This window comes from Nannospalax galili, unplaced genomic scaffold (genome assembly GCF_000622305.1).
Source record: "Nannospalax galili isolate Female #2095 unplaced genomic scaffold, S.galili_v1.0 scaffold139, whole genome shotgun sequence".
Classification (NCBI taxonomy): Eukaryota; Metazoa; Chordata; class Mammalia; order Rodentia; family Spalacidae; genus Nannospalax; species Nannospalax galili.
The window spans coordinates 6,900,788-6,916,926 of NW_008345884.1; the positions used below are offsets into that span (position 1 = coordinate 6,900,788).

Consider the following 16,139-nt stretch of genomic DNA (forward strand, 5'->3'; position numbering starts at 1 on the left):
GGTTTAAGTCTATATAAAAAGTTAGGCAATTATTTCTCATTGATGATTTTGTTCCTAACCAGAAAGTGCTGCTCAGATGTAAGACTTCAAATCTTGGTCTCCAATACTGTAGTGCCCACCTGTAGCTAAGGGAGACAACCAGATATTGTTCTAAAATGATGGTTAAATATGTTTGCTCCCCCTATCTAGAAGCCTTTGAGAGGGAACTGACACTGATTCTAACCACTCCAACAGCTATCAAAATACCTGAAAGCAAATCCTGAATCCATCACTCTAGAGTCCAGCCTTGGAAGACAAAAGAAAATTAGGAACCCAATAGAGGCATGCTTTTGGAAGCCCTTGTCAAGAAATTCCAATGGACTCTCATATCAACATTTGAAAATTGACCTGCTCTGATTTTTTTCTAGTTCCCTGTCTAGAACTTGTAATGCTATTTAGTCTTGCTTTTACTTCTCCTTCACATCTCCTATTCACGATTCAAGGACTTTCTTTCCCCTCTAGAGATAAGACTTATGCAATTTGGAAGTCTTTTGGATAGACCCACTGAAGGGGTACCCCAATTGCCTCACCCGCATCCCTGTTCAGCATGGAAGAAGCCAGAGCTGTCTACATCCTGATTCCCTACTGGCAATTTAGGTAATCTCTTCAGAGGATGGTGTGATAAGAATAGGAGGTAGAAATTGGCTAGGCAGTTAGGGTAAAAAGACCCCTCCAAGGTTTTGCTATGAGTACTTGCCTTAGCTTTGCTTGATGATGGACTTTGCTGTAATCCAAATAAACCCTTTCCTCTTCAAGTTGATTTTGGTCAGTGTTTTTAATCACAGCAATAGAGAATCAAACTAAGATACTCCAATAATTTGTCTTTTTTTTATTGTTGTTTTGCCAGAATTTTGGCAAAGTATCTTAACCACATTAAACCTTTTACAAATGCTTCTTTAGTTAATTTTTTGAGAATAAAAATGGGAGGTGTTGGAGGGGAAGGAGTGGGCATGGATTTGATCAAAACACCTTATATGCATCTATGAAATTCTCAATAAATTATTTATTTAAAAAAATTAAAAAAGAAAAATCTACAGTACCAGGGGTGGGTTGTCTCCCTTATGAGCTGTTGGCCAGAGAGATCCTAGAGGTCCTCAGATTAATCAAGGCTATTGCCACTAACATTGCTTGTACACTAGAAAGGTAGGTAAGGCCATGTTGCTGAAGACACTGCATGATGTGAGCAAAGGACGAGAGATGGAGCCAAGACTAAGCTGAAAACACCACGCCACTAGATGGATGGCTTTCATAGTGCCAGAAGGCACTATGCAGATGGGTGGGGAAAAAGGATCCCCTATGATTCTGCTCAACAATGGACCCCACGTCCTGCACATTATAGACATGCCAAGCAATGCCTGCTAGTGCAGTAATGGCTCAACTAACATACGTACAACTGACAAATTTCTAACTGGAGAAGGCCCACTCCTAGGAGTGGAACACACATCTGGTGCGGTAGACCAGGCCAATCCCCTGCGTGAGGGAAGGCTATAGACCCCAGCAGGGAAGCCATTGCAAATATACTGTTTAATAAATATGATACATCTACTGGGATATCTTCTAGGCATTTGTATTTACAGCCATGTTCGTTTAGATGTGTCTACTTCCTTCCCTATGTCTTTATAGAAGGGGAGACCCCACTGAGATAGATAAGCAGCCACGTCTTGAAGATGAATGATGGGGAGGCCCAAGAGGTCAATATCTAGCCACGATACAAAAGAGATCGCCCTGAATCTGTCACCCCCTCCAGGCTCAGGGACCCCTGAGGAAGCAGTGGCAGAAAAGTTTGTAAGAGCCAGAGGAAGGGGTGGAATGTGACCCAGAAGTTCCTCTAACAACAAGCCATGGTCTCACCTCCTTCCCATGCTGTGCAGAAGGAGTCACACCCATTAAAGGGATGGGCTATGGATATATCAGCTGGAAAAACCACAAGGCTGGTCTTTCACCATTTTGTGTGGCTGCTGGGAAGCCACAGGATTTGCTTGGGTGTGGACTTTGCAGCACCACTGTGAATGGGGTAGTTGCCATTTTTGGAACTGTCTTTGTAAGTCACCCCCTTTCCCAGATGTCATATAAACTATGCAAAACGCAAATAGAATGTATTATGTCAGTTTTGTCAATCCGCATCAGGACCATGAGACCCTGAGTGAGGGTGTATCTCCCAGCAGGGAGGGGAAAATTTAGTGAAACATTCCCACATTCTATTGTAAAGAGAAATAACAAGTCTAATCACTTCAGCTAAGACAGTTCAAGAGGATTACCAATACAAAGTTCTCCAAACAGAACCAGAGAGTCATATATCTCAAGAGGCTCCGGTCTCAAAATCATATTCTTCATTCATCTCAGAGTCTTAATGTCAGATTTAGGAATCTTTCTGCTGTGTGTTACTATAACAAAATATTGTGGCTGTGTACATTATACAGAAAACATTATTTCGTTCACAGTTTGGGGACTGAAAGTCCAAGACCAGGCAGCCCCATCAGTACTACCTCTGCTGAGGGTCTCCTGAACTACAATGCAACATGGAGAAAAAGCAAGAAGATGGCCTTGTTTTATAACAATTCATTCTCTATAAATTAATTCTCCCCAGGAAACCAGTGTTGATCCCTCTTAAGGAAAATGTTCTCATGACCTACTTCCCTTCCACTAAGCCCAAAATCTTAAGGGTTCCATTAGCCTTCAAAATTATCAAGCTGGAGACCAACTTCCAGGATATGAAATTTTAGGGGCCAATTCACATGTAAACCAAAATAAGGTCTAATCATTTCTTGGGAGCTATTATAAAATGCCCTTTAATCCCAGTACTTGGGAGGCAGAGGCAGGCAGATCTCTGTGAGTTCAAGGCCAGCCTGGTCTACATAGTGAGTTCTAGGACAGCTGGGGCTATAGGGAGACCCTGTCTCAAAAAGACAAGAAAAACAAAAAACAAACAAAAAGCCCTAAAATAAAACCTGTATTTCACATAGCTCAGAAAAAGATACTGTCATTACCCTCTCAAGAAAGTTACCTCATGTAGACTCCATCACCCACCACCCTTGCCCTAAAGAAAAGAGAATCTTCCATCCTTTTTGTGCAAACCCATAAGGAACTTTCCTTACAATTCTGCACCTGCTGGTCCTGCCTTGCCCTCCTTGGTAAACTGAAAATCTAGCTTCTTCATTTTCTTGAGTTCTTTACTGAGTAATCATCTCAATGAAACTTTTCATAGACCACCTTCCTCAAGAATTCCTTCTTTCCTTGACATTTCATGTCCTTTTAGTCTTTTCTTCTTTAACAGCAGTTAATATACTATCCATTCCACTTATTTATTCTACCTATTGACTGTCTGGACCATCAGAAGGAATGCTCCATGTAGACAGAGAGCTCTCCCTGTTCCACTGATGCATGTGCAGAACCTAGAGAAGTGCTGATCTTACTAGAACTGAGAAGTAGTGAACTCATCCTAAAACATCACAGAAACATAATATCTGGCACTTGTTCCAAGATAATATGGGTGAAGGTGAAGAAGAGCTGGGGATGCAAAATTGTGGCAGGTTGATAGTCACTACAGATGAGTGCTGGGCTCAGGAGGGTGCATTAAGTTCTCCTACTTACAGTTATATACATTCATAGAGCTCCTGGAAAATAAACATCTTAAACATAATTGTGCAATGTCATTTACACTGCAGTCTTCACCTTTCCTTACTCACTCACCAGACACAACACATGTCAGCTCAGCAGCATGGCAGATGCCCCCCTAATCTTTTCCTCAAGTTAAAGCTCTAGTGAGAGATGGTATTTGTCAGGTAGGCATACCAAAACTAGAAGTCACAGTTTCCAAAGCTTTGTTCTTATAACAAAAAGAAATATTTGAATATAAACTTAGGAAATATTTTCCATTTGTTCATATCTCTTTATGACACAGAACATAAAAGGGGGTAGGTCTAAAAAAACAAATCATGCTGGGCATGGTGGTGCATGCCTTTAGTCCCAGCACTTGAGTGGCAGAGGCAGGCAGATCTCTGTGAATTGGAGGACAAACTGGTCTACAAAGTGAATTCCAGGCCAGGTGGAGCTACAGGGAGACTCTGTCTCAAAAAGACCCCCACCCCAAAATAAAAAATCACAAATTTTCTGATAATGGTTACCTCTGGGGAGGAGGCAGGCTCTAATCTTTAATTAGATGGTTCACATGGTTTTGTGCATCAAATATCACATGATACAAACAATTCCTTCATAGGGAACTGTATCAATATAATATAAATACTATATAATAGAAACAATTTTATTTAAGTTGCAATAATGAATATACTTATTCTAACTAGAAGCTGGAATTGTCTAAAATAGTTGAAAGGGCATTGTGTAAATCTCTGTTTTATACCATCAACTTCAGCACAAACCTGACAGCACAAAGAAAACCAAACCAGCAAGTTATTTTGGTCACAGGAGGCATAGGCACCCTTCGGTGGCTGAGTCAGATGACCTTTTCTGACAGCACGTGCATGCCAGGCTGCTTGCAGAAGAGAGTATTATCAACAGTCTCCTGAGGGAAGCACACCCAATCCTCCCTTAGGTTTTCTATGTTAAGCTCTTTCAAGAAACAAAAGATGATCTAGAGATAGGCCATCTCCCAAAGAAAGCTAGGACTGACAGCTGTGCATGCAGGAGACTGGCAGAGTCTGACAGGGAATTTAAAGATTGACACGAACCAGCCTAGGAGACACAACAGCCCTGGTTGCCCCTCACCATGCACATGCAGCAAGACAACGAGGAGTCATCCATGGCTGGTTTTGCTCACTAACTTGTGAAGTTTTATCAGGGAAGACTTCACCCACTCACAGGGAGGTCCAGAATTAAGACTGCTTGTATGCCAACATATATACCTACTTGTCTTATTTTTCTCTCAAATAACTACCCTATGCCTTCACAGGAATAGAAACAGCCAGCACTGACTATGACCCAACTTTTTGGAGAAGTACTTGGTGACTGCTGATTTTAAGTGTGATAATCATATTAGTTTTGCTTAACAAAAAAAAAAAAAAAAAAAATCACTGGTCACTTCTTTGCTTTTATATCTTATAAAGACATTTAGAATGCATCAGAATGAGAAAATACATCCAAAATTGCAAACAATGTTATTTATACAGTCTAAAAACAATTTATATTAAAGGCAATGTGATTTTTGCTTATTCATTTGAAATAAACATTCTGATCTATTTCTTGATATAAAGCATTTATCATAAATTAATTACCACATAATTGAGCCAGATACAGTGGTGCACACCTCTAATTCCAGCACTTGGAAGATTTTGAGTTCAAAGACAGTTTGGACTATACATATAGTTAAGGCACTGTCTCAAAAAAAAAAATTTAATTAAAAAGAATTAAAAAAATAACAAGCGGTAGCTTATATGCTTCTTTACAACTCAGGATAAAAGCCCTAATGAAATTTAAGATATCTAAGGGAATCATTAATATTTAGATACTTATACCTCTGTGATCCTTAGAAAAAATTTGAGTTTAAGCTAGGTGAAAGGTTGAAGAGATACGGCATTGAGAGGCACTGTGGAGGGAAAAGTATTGTAATGAGCTCCCAGAAATAGTGTGTAACCCAGATTCTGCCACTGAAAACACCTTTATTTCCTCACCTGTATGAGAAAAGACACAGTAAAGTCTTTGCTACCTAAAATGTAGGATCTACCGCTGCAATAGTTCTCATCGCTTAACATACTGCATGCAAGCTGGACATGTGGCACTTGCCTTTAATCCCAGGACTCAGGAGGCAGAGGTAGGCAGATCTCTGTGAAATCATGATCAACTTGGTCTACATGGTGAGTTCCAGGCCAGTTGTGGCTACAGGGAGACCCCGTCTCAATAAAACAAACAAAAGATACTGTATGCAGTATTAGAGTAAACATCCAGTCACCAGATTTGAGAAAATTTGTGACAAACTATATAGATCAAAGAGTCACTCAGGAAAACGAACAGAACCCAAGAGAAACACTGAGTGAATCCACAGGGTTCTACCCAGAGAAGGACATTTTTCTCAAAGCCATCTTCAAGCTAGATGGTACAGGTGGTAAAGAAGGCTGGAAATAGACTGAATAAACAAAGAAACAAAAACCCCCACATAGTTGCTTAATTCCAATTGCATGAAATGGTCTACACTCCTAGAGGTTCAAAAATTGGAAACTTCATCCATTGAGGGTGATTTGAAGTATTTACAAAATAATAGAAGTATTTCAAATAATAAAAAAAGAGCAAATGCTATCATTCTATTGTGGTTCTACCTTGCTATGCAACCTTGGGTATATAATTTATTCTCTCTGAACCTAAAAGTCTTCATTTGTAAAATAAGAATAATTGTGGTTCCTATCTCATAGGGCTATTGAGAAAATTTAAAACAATACACATAAAGAATCAGCAGTGGGGGGCTAGAGGTTAAGAGCACTGGCTGCTCTTCCCAGCACCCACACAGCAGCCAACAACTATCCATAGCTCCAGTTGCAGGGGATCTGACATCTTCTTGAGGCTTCTGTGGGCATTACACATCCAGGGGTACCCACATATATGCAGGTAAACACTCTAAGTAAAATAAAAATAATTTTTAAAAGGAATCAGCAATGACTGACACATAATAAATTCTTGATTATCATAATTGTCAACATTTAGCATGCAGAATATGTAATTGATCTTTCAAGATTTTTTCAAATACCACATGTGATGAATTCACAAGTATCCATTCTGCTAGAACTACTATAAAACAGAGCAACAGGGGCTTGAAGAAAAGGATCATAATGATCTGAAGACAGACTACGTTGAACACAGAGCACAATGCGAGGGCACAGCTCTACAGGTCTTACCAGACTCAGAATAATACACACATCACAAAGTTACAACAGAACTGCACATCAGAAAATGAACAACCTAGGCACTACCCCGATTTCAAATTATTTTCCCCTTTGGAGAACCTAGCTCTTCAAATTTAATCTATGTCCATGTGGACCCTTCTATATAAACGTGCAAAGGTGGGCTTACAATCAATAATCTTATTGCTGTAAGCTGTTCTGCTTAAATTCCTAAACTACAGTGATATGTGGATTTCATCATGATTCTTTTCATTCAACTCCATTCAAGAAATTTTCCTATGATGATCATAACATACGTAAACATAGGAGTTACCAGGCACAAGATGCTAGGGAGCCCTTGAATGTGACTGAGAAACTGAGTTTATTCTGTATTTAATCTATAATTAATGTAAATTTTAAAAGTCATATAGTGCTAGTGGATAACCTATTAGGCAGTGTCGTCAATTAGGAGTGGCTGCCCGCAGCACTGTATAACGGGATCCTAATGTGGTTCTGGACCTGCCAGAATAGAATGCTATGATGGGGTAGAAAATTCTGTTCTGGAACAGGGAGGGACAGCCTTTATTTTATCTGCAGGCTCAGTTTAAGAATTTTCTCTCCCCTTACATCCAAAGAGACTTCTTTCTACCTATAAAGTCTCGTAGACACCAGGAAGTTGTTTTTTGCTCCTATAAGAAATAAACGTAGCTGAAAAGAACCAGATTATAATAGGACAAAAATTAAAATAGAACTTGACCCAGGATATATATATATATATATATCCCTCTACACAAAGAAATGCCAGTTTCTAGTAGATTTGTAGAAGTATATAAAATTAATGCTTTATTAAGCTAGCATTATTTTAAGCTACATAGTAGGCCTTTCATCGATAATGCTACAGATGTATGGCATGGACTAGTTCAATAAGGAAGAAACAAGCTACACAGGGTAAACCACATGATCCATTATTAATGCACAAAAAACACTAAAGCCATTGACTAGATGGAAAGTACCACATTCCCAGCACTGTGGAAATACCATACTTCACTTCCTATGAAAGGAACAGAACTCTAACATTCACCTATTTCAAAAGATACCCACGAAGAGTCTCCACGAAGTAACATCTTAGCCAACTGTGAATCAAACACTTCACACAACATGACCATCAGGTGAAAAATTAGGAACATGTATTCACACATACAGATCTCAAAGTGAGTTCCTACTAAATCTTCCCAGAGGAAGACTACCTCAAAATTCTATGAACATTTGGTTCCAAAGTGATTCTTAAAGCCAAATTGAGGATTTGAAGTCTGCTTTGGAGTTCAAATATGTATATCCCAAAAGGCAGGGAGCTGGATTAAGCACCTACTTCCATCACAGATCCTTAACTCTAAAAAGACTCTGGAACTGTCCAAACCTCTCCCAAACACAAGATGCCCAAAGATGTCAGTCAGTGCCTGAATTCAACTACTCTAAGTAGACACATTACAGAAATTATTTGTACAACCCTCCCCATTAAAGAATCCTCAGTATCAACCTCAGTAAGGCAGTCAACTCCCAGCAGAATAATTTCTTACTTTCCTAGAATTCCATATACAGTCATGCACCACATAACAGCATTTTGGTCAGTAACATATGTTAACTACAGTGATCCCATAAGATTATATGGGTAAGTCATATAACTGCCTTAGTTTACGTAAGTCCAGTCTATGTTTGTACAGTGGCAAGATCATTTCTCAATGTATTTCTCAGACAGTATCTTGTCATTAGGCAACACATACTGAATATCAATTCAACTGAGGATTTTCACCCTATTTTATTCAAAGACCAAATGACTTTAATAAGCTGGCTACATTACCAAAGACAGCACAGCATCCTAGTGAGCCTGCAGTTGACCAGAAAGCTGTCATTTCACCAGCATTTAGATTGCATGAGAATCTCTCTATATGTAACACAAAAAATGCTGTCCAGCAGACTATCAAGATTTTTAACTAATTCATAGCATCAAGTTTTAAATAATTCACAATATAACTTCAGAAAAGCCTCTTTTCTTACCTCTACCACCGTGGTTCCTGCAGCTTTGCACATTGGCAAGTTGAAGTTTCTTGCACTTTTCCTACATTAGACATAGAGGACATAAGAGAATGGAGAAAGGTGAAAAATAAGAAGCCAGCTATTTTAACTTTAAAAATGTGGATTAAAAGAGTTTCTACTAAGAATCCACAAATCGTTTTACAAGGAATGCATGCTTTTACACTATCGAAAATTTATAACTATCACAGCCATTTCACTCAGTTTGTATGGTTTTTATAAGGGGTGGAAGAAAGGACTACTTTTCATGTTCAATCAATAGTTTTTACACAGAAGAATATAAGGAGTATTAATACATATTTATCTGAAATAAATTCTCCTTAATCTTCTAACTGGGATTGAACTTTGTTTCCATAGTTAAATATTTCACCAAGAAACTCACTGTGATTAAAATATTTTAGACAGTAAAAAAAATATATATATATTGTAGACAGTAGAAAGAATTAGGTATCTAGCTCAGTGGCAGAATGCTTACTTGCTATATACCAAGACCTGGGCTTCATCCCTTGAACCACAAAATGTAATAAAAGGAAGAACAAACAAAACAAAAAAAAAAGAGAAAGGAAGAAGCTGGAGGTGGCTCTGTGTTAAGAGCTCTGGATGCTGTTGTAGAGGAAGAGCGTCCAGTTCCCAATACCCACATGGCAGCTAACAACCATCTGTAACTCCAGTCCCAGGGGCTCCAAAACCATCTTCTAACCTCCAGTGGGCACTATATGACACAGGTGTACTTACAAACATTCAAGCATAAAATAAAAATAATAAAGAAAACATTTTCTTTTTCTTTCTTTTTTTTTTTTTAGTCTTTTTGAGACAGGGTCTCCCTGTAGCTCCAGCTGTCCTAGAACTCACTATGTAGACCAGGCTGGCCTTGAACTCACAGAGATCTGCCTGCCTCGGCCTCCCAAATACTGGGATTAAAGGCATGCACCACCACGCCCGCTAGAAAACATTTTTTTTAAAGCAGAAAAGGCAGAGTGGCCAGAGGTGAGGAGTCCAGAGCTCCACGTTAGCAATGGCCTAAGAAGATGTCTGGAGCAGCTGACCAGCTGAAGGTGAGGGCAGCATCCTAAGAATCGAAAACCACTTACTTGACTTGCTTTCATTTCACACGGAAGCTCAGTAACCACAAGCATAAAGTCAACCTTAAAATGGCCCAAGTAAAATCTTTAGATGCCAGGGCCAGACAAAGGAACACAAGATAAAGTCTCAGAAATATTTTAAATAATTCATTGCCATTTTTAATATAATTTCATTCATCTTTTTTATAAAGCATCTAAACTATGCAAATGACAATAACAGTCAAATAAAACAGTGATAATGTAAGATGTCTCCCTATAATTGCCAAAAGTAGCTATCCTTCAAAAACACAGCTGAGTTTCAAAAAATTAGAGCATCAATATCATATTCTTCAGAAATAAACAAAAATATGAGATTTACTGTGGTTGAAGACAAAAACTGTTATTTGCAAAGAATAAAAATTATTCATTAACAGCAGAAAATAACAAAATTATGAAGCAGAAAATGATTTCTGTAACCTAAGAGGCCATGGGGATCATCTCCTCTGCATGGTCACAAGTGGTCCAATTTTCAAAACGTAACTATCTAATCTATAAATTCAAGACACTAAATACTTATAATTACTTAAGAGTTTAGTATGCAGAGGATAATCAAAAGATGTTAAAATCAACTAAGCCTGTGGCTATCCATATAATGAGAATGAAAATTCAGCATTAGGAAAGATAATCAGCTTTCTAGACAGAACCTTGTAAGCCTTTCCTGGGAGACTTCAACAGCAGAAGAAAAGAACGGAGCCAAATTAGCATTAGCATTTTTTTTCAAAATATCAACTTTGACAATTTTAAAACAATGTACAAGGGCCTGGAGAGATGGCTCAGAAATTAAGAGCACTGGCTGCAACCCAGATTCAATTCCCAGCACCTACACGGCAGCTACAACCATCCATAAGTCCACTTCCACAGGATCCGATACCCTCTTCTGACCTCCATGGGCACTGCACTTACTGACATGCAGGCAACACACTCATACCCATAAAATAAAAATAAATAAAATATTAAAAAAAAAAACAACGTACAAAATTAGCAATATTAAAATTATATCTTGTCATGTTTGTCTTCACAACTAAAATATGAACATGGAAAAAATAACTGTGGCTAGGTACTAGGGCATACAGGTCCTTTTTTTTTTGAGACAGGGTCTCATGTATCTCAGGCTATCCTCAAACTCACAATGTAGTACGTTTGACCTTGAACTTCTGATCGTCCTAATTCCATCTCCCAAGTGCTGGGATTTCTAGTGTGTACTACCATGCCCAGTTTATGCATTATTGGGAATGAAACCCAAGGCTTGGTAAATGCTAGACAAGCACTCTACCAATTCCACTACATCCACAGCCCTATATTCAATTATTTAACAAGCAGTACAAACAACATAGGCATCTATTAATAGAAACAGATCTGTATAGCATGAAGATCACCTGGTACTACATGCATTTCTGTACACATGGGTACACACAGGTGTGTATAACTAAGCCATTTTAAAGGAGTGGTCAGTCAGAGAACAAAATCATTGTACTATCCTTTTGTGCAATCATAATTTAGAAAACACAGTTGTTTACACATATCATATTAATTTTTTTTCTTCTTTTTTGGTGATGCTGGGAATGGAACCCAGGGCCAAGGCATATGAAGCAAGCTCTCTACCCAGTAAGCTACAACCCAGCCATTTGAATATATAGCAGGAGGTTAGGGGGAGGGCTCAGCATGCAAGGCACAGACTGGAAAGCCTATATTACTGTTTTTTTTAAATATGACATTACCTGAAGATCACGTTTCCTGCTCGGTCTGCTTTCCAGGCTTTCACCAAAGCAAAATCCCCAGTGATCGCTTCCTCTAAAATAAAGTGCTGCCCATTAAACTCCCTCACCTGCAAGAAACAAAGAGGTACTGTCAGGTGTTTGAGCAGGACTTGTTTGATTGCGATATGCACTGTGCTCTGAGGAGGCAGACACTAGAAACTTAAGCTTAGTGAGGGAGGCTTTCTCAGAGAGAGAGGAATCTCAAGAGACTTCTTAAGTAGCGTAAGGATTTCTCAAAATGGTCAGGGGGAGCCAAAGTACAGAATGTGCAGGCCCAGCAATGAGAGCAAGTCTGCTGTCTGTGAAGAACTCATGTTTCCACAGCCTAAGGGAGAGACTGCACTAATATTCATTTTGCTGTTCTTGTACTGTGGTTACATGTGAGACAGAGAAAAGAGTCCCTCTTTCCTTCCACCTCAGAAAAATAAACAATGTGCATTACATGAAATAGCCTACCCATTTCCCCATTAACCTGTGATCTACGGTTACTGTTGAGATCTTAACTGAGAAGAATCACAGAATTCATAAACTAGTTAGGAAAGAACTAGCTTATCTTCCTGATGAACACAGTATAGGCCTCCTTTTATTGAAGGCTTCATTTACCTTCTTTGATAACTATTCCCCCTATAAAAGCTCTGTATAGTTTTTTAGGTTTATTCACAAGAACTTCATGATTTCTTTGCTACTATGAAAGCGGCATGTTAATTCATTACATCTCTTCTGTCTGTACTGATCTAACACAATGCTACTGATTTTATGCTTGCTACCTTTAATTCTATGAATTTGGGGGAAGAATGGAAAACAAGTCTCCTCTGACAGGTTTCTCCCTTTGTTTTCCCTTGGAGATTCTTCTCTGGAAAGAATGAAATAACCCCACTGAGGACTGGATGCAGGCACAGATAAGCCCTGTGAAGGCAAAACTCCAATTACATTCCCATTGCGCCCCCTTGTGGAAAACAAACTGCATGAGTTTTTGTAGAAGGCTTTGACTGAAAGTTTGGATACATTTACTTTTTGCTTCGTTTTGTTTTGTTTTTGTTTTTGTTTTTGACATGCTGGGAATTGAAGCCAGGGTCTCCTCGTGCATGTTAGCATGCTCTCTGTCCCCAGCGTTATTTTTTAAGCTATGATTTAAAACAGAAGTTGTTTCCTAAAGAAAAGCTTCTGTAAAGGAATTATCCCAGTTTCTTGCTAGAAAATAATGAACTTAGAAAAATCACTGATTTTACCTGTATGAAAATATATGAGGTATTTTTAAAATCATACCAACATACAAAATTATTTTATATATGATGGTTATATATTTCAAAAATCCTCACTGCAAACATCAATGATGAGCCAAGTGTGGTGGCACATGCATGTAATCCCAGCACTTGGGAGGCCAAGCCAAGAGGATGCTGAGAGATCAAGGGCAGCCTGGGCTACAGAATGAGGTTCAGGACAACTTGGACTACAGCATAAAAACTCCAAAATAAAACAAACCAAAGAAATAAGAGCAAGCAAGCAAAACTCTACCAACGATGCTGGTTGAGGTAGAAAATGGAAATAGTTTCTAACATAGGGCAAAGTCAAGAAACTGGCTTTTCGTTTATATTCCAATTGGATAACTCCCTAATGTCTACACACCAGCTGTTACTGAGAAATACCTCCTCTAAACTTCAAATAAGGGAACGAATTACTTTTGTCAAGCTAACTACTATTCATACCTCAAACAGCACATTTAGGTCTCTACTTCACCTTTAGGATCTTTCTTGAATCCAATCCAGTCCAATCAGCTTTGCCAGTGACCTCCGTTTCTGCAAATTCAATGCTCAATTCCAGTCCTTGTTCTGTCTCTTCACACTCTGATCCAATTGTTCCCTCCTTATCTTTCAAATCATCAGGCTCCCCCTGGCTTTCCCTATTGGCCTTCTGGGCATACCTTTCCATTTTACTGTCCTGCTCTTCCTCCTCTTCTGACATTTAATGTCAAAGTGGTGACCACTATCTGCATATCTAATGCCGAGGGTTTAAATGTTCACATATGAAGCCTCCAAAGTTCCCATCCTGTAAATCCTCTCTTGATAGGGAGTCACCAAGCACCTCCTCTTGAGTCTCCTGGACTTCTTACATGCACCTCTTCCCCAGTAGACAGAGCTCTTTGATTACTCCATGCCTTGCCCATCTCAGTAAGTTTAACTCCTGTTTCACATGTCATGTGTTGAGGCACCACTAGCAACATTTGTCCTGATTCCACACATTCTACTTTACCACCTTGTCTAAGCCACTGCTCATTCCCACCAGGATTGATACACGGACTCCTTTCCTCTCTAGCTGCTTCTGCTCTTGGCCCCCCAGAAAACAACAAAACCATAAAAATCACTACCCAGCAGCCACAGCGATCTTTACAAGATGTATCTTAGATCACATCACACACACAGACTCATACTCAAAAGTCTCCATTTGCTTCTTTCCATCGACAGACACAGTAGAGAGATACAGGGTAGAGACTGATGGAAGTAGGCAGAGAGGGAGGGAGACAGACAGAAAAGGAGTGTTTCCATAAAACTACAAAGCTAACTAGATTCATGCACCTGGCTTCAGGCATAAATGAAAGCCAGGAAAGATTCTGGTTTTTTCATATTTTCTTGGGTGTGTTAATGTTTCGATTTCTAACAAGCTATCAACGTGTTAATCCAATTTTTCTGGGCACTTTTATCATATGCTACTAAGATTCACTTCCATAATTAGGTTCCTAGGTTTTTTTTTTCCTTTTTACTTTATCAAGAAGCTTTTGTAACCTAACTAGGCAGTAAGGGAAAAGCAAGACTGAATATGAAAATTATGCTAATAAAAGGTCTGAATCAGTATAGGTCACTCTCAGCAGAAAGGTAAAGCTCCAGATGGAGGGCATGGCTGGCAACAACCACTGAACAAGCATGTTCAGTGACCCCCTTGTCTCTCCTGAACAGGAGGAGCAGAGCCAGCATCACTGGACACACAGAACAAGAGGAGCAGAGCCAGCATCACTTGACACACAGAACAGGAGGAGCAGAGCCAGTATCACTGGACACACAGAACAGGAGGAGCAGAGCCAGTATCACTGGACACACAGAACAGGAAGAGCAGAGCCAGCATCACTGGACACACAGAACAGGAGGAGCAGAGCCAGCATCACTGGACACACAGAACAGGAAGAGCAGAGCCAGCATCACTGGACACACAGAACAGGAAGAGCAGAGCCAGCATCACTGGACACACAGAACAGGAAGAGCAGAGCCAGCATCACTGGACACACAGAACAGGAAGAGCAGAGCCAGCATCACTGGACACACAGAACAGGAAGAGCAGAGCCAGCATCACTGGACACACAGAACAGGAAGAGCAGAGCCAGCATCACTGGACACACAGAACAGGAAGAGCAGAGCCAGCATCACTGGACACACAGAACAGGAAGAGCAGAGCCAGCATCACTGGACACACAGAACAGGAAGAGCAGAGCCAGCATCACTGGACACACAGAACAGGAAGAGCAGAGCCAGCATCACTGGACACACAGAACAGGAAGAGCAGAGCCAGCATCACTGGACACACAGAACAGGAAGAGCCAGTATGACTGGATACACAAAAGTGGCAAGATATCCCTTCTTTCACTACACTCACTCCCAAGAGACACAGGCTCAGTACTGGTGCGTTACACCTCAGCCCACTAGCAGTTACCTTTCCTGAGCCATCTGGACTGGATACACAAAAGTGGCAAGATATTCCTTCTTTCACTACACTCACTCCCAAGAGACACAGGCTCAGCACTGGTGCGTTACACCTCAGCCCACTAGCAGTTACCTTTCCTGAGCCATCTGGACAAGGAGAATGGGAAGGTATTTTAAAACTCAGCTATAACATACTGTCCTGAATAATTTTTTCAAATTATTTCATATCTGAGTATCTCAAACTATCTAGATTTCAAATACTATCTAGATTTCTACTGTTGTCTATACATGAGTAAAGTTGCTCACTCTAAAGGGACCCCATCCAACCCAGCTGTTTAATAAACACAGTCTAGTCAATGAAGAGCTCACATGTCTAAGATGCAAAATATAAGTGATAATACGAACTCTCTATTCCATTATTCAGTTGGTCTGTTAGGAAGAACCTGAGTATGGGAATTAAACAGCATACACAGTTTTCTGTTTTCTAAAGAGCATACTCATCAATGGTAAAATGTTCTTACATTTGTTTAGCCTTTCATAAAGTCAGTTAACTATTTTTTTTTTTTTCTTCTGAATTTATTAGAATCTTTTCTATGGACGGCTCATCCTGGCTCTCTG

At 39.6% G+C, this 16,139-nt stretch overlaps 1 protein-coding gene across 1 annotated transcript in view; it reads right to left on the reverse strand.

The window, feature by feature from the left end:
• The window catches only part of Oxct1 (3-oxoacid CoA-transferase 1), a 170,414-nt gene that overhangs the window by 116,449 nt on the left and 37,826 nt on the right, over positions 1–16,139 (reverse strand). The window contains exons 6-7 of the mRNA XM_008842101.3: positions 11,794–11,900; positions 8,919–8,979 (exon numbers count right to left, since the gene is read on the reverse strand). Coding sequence (XP_008840323.1) covers positions 8,919–8,979; positions 11,794–11,900 — 168 coding nt within the window. The remainder of the gene's footprint in view (positions 1–8,918; positions 8,980–11,793; positions 11,901–16,139) is intronic.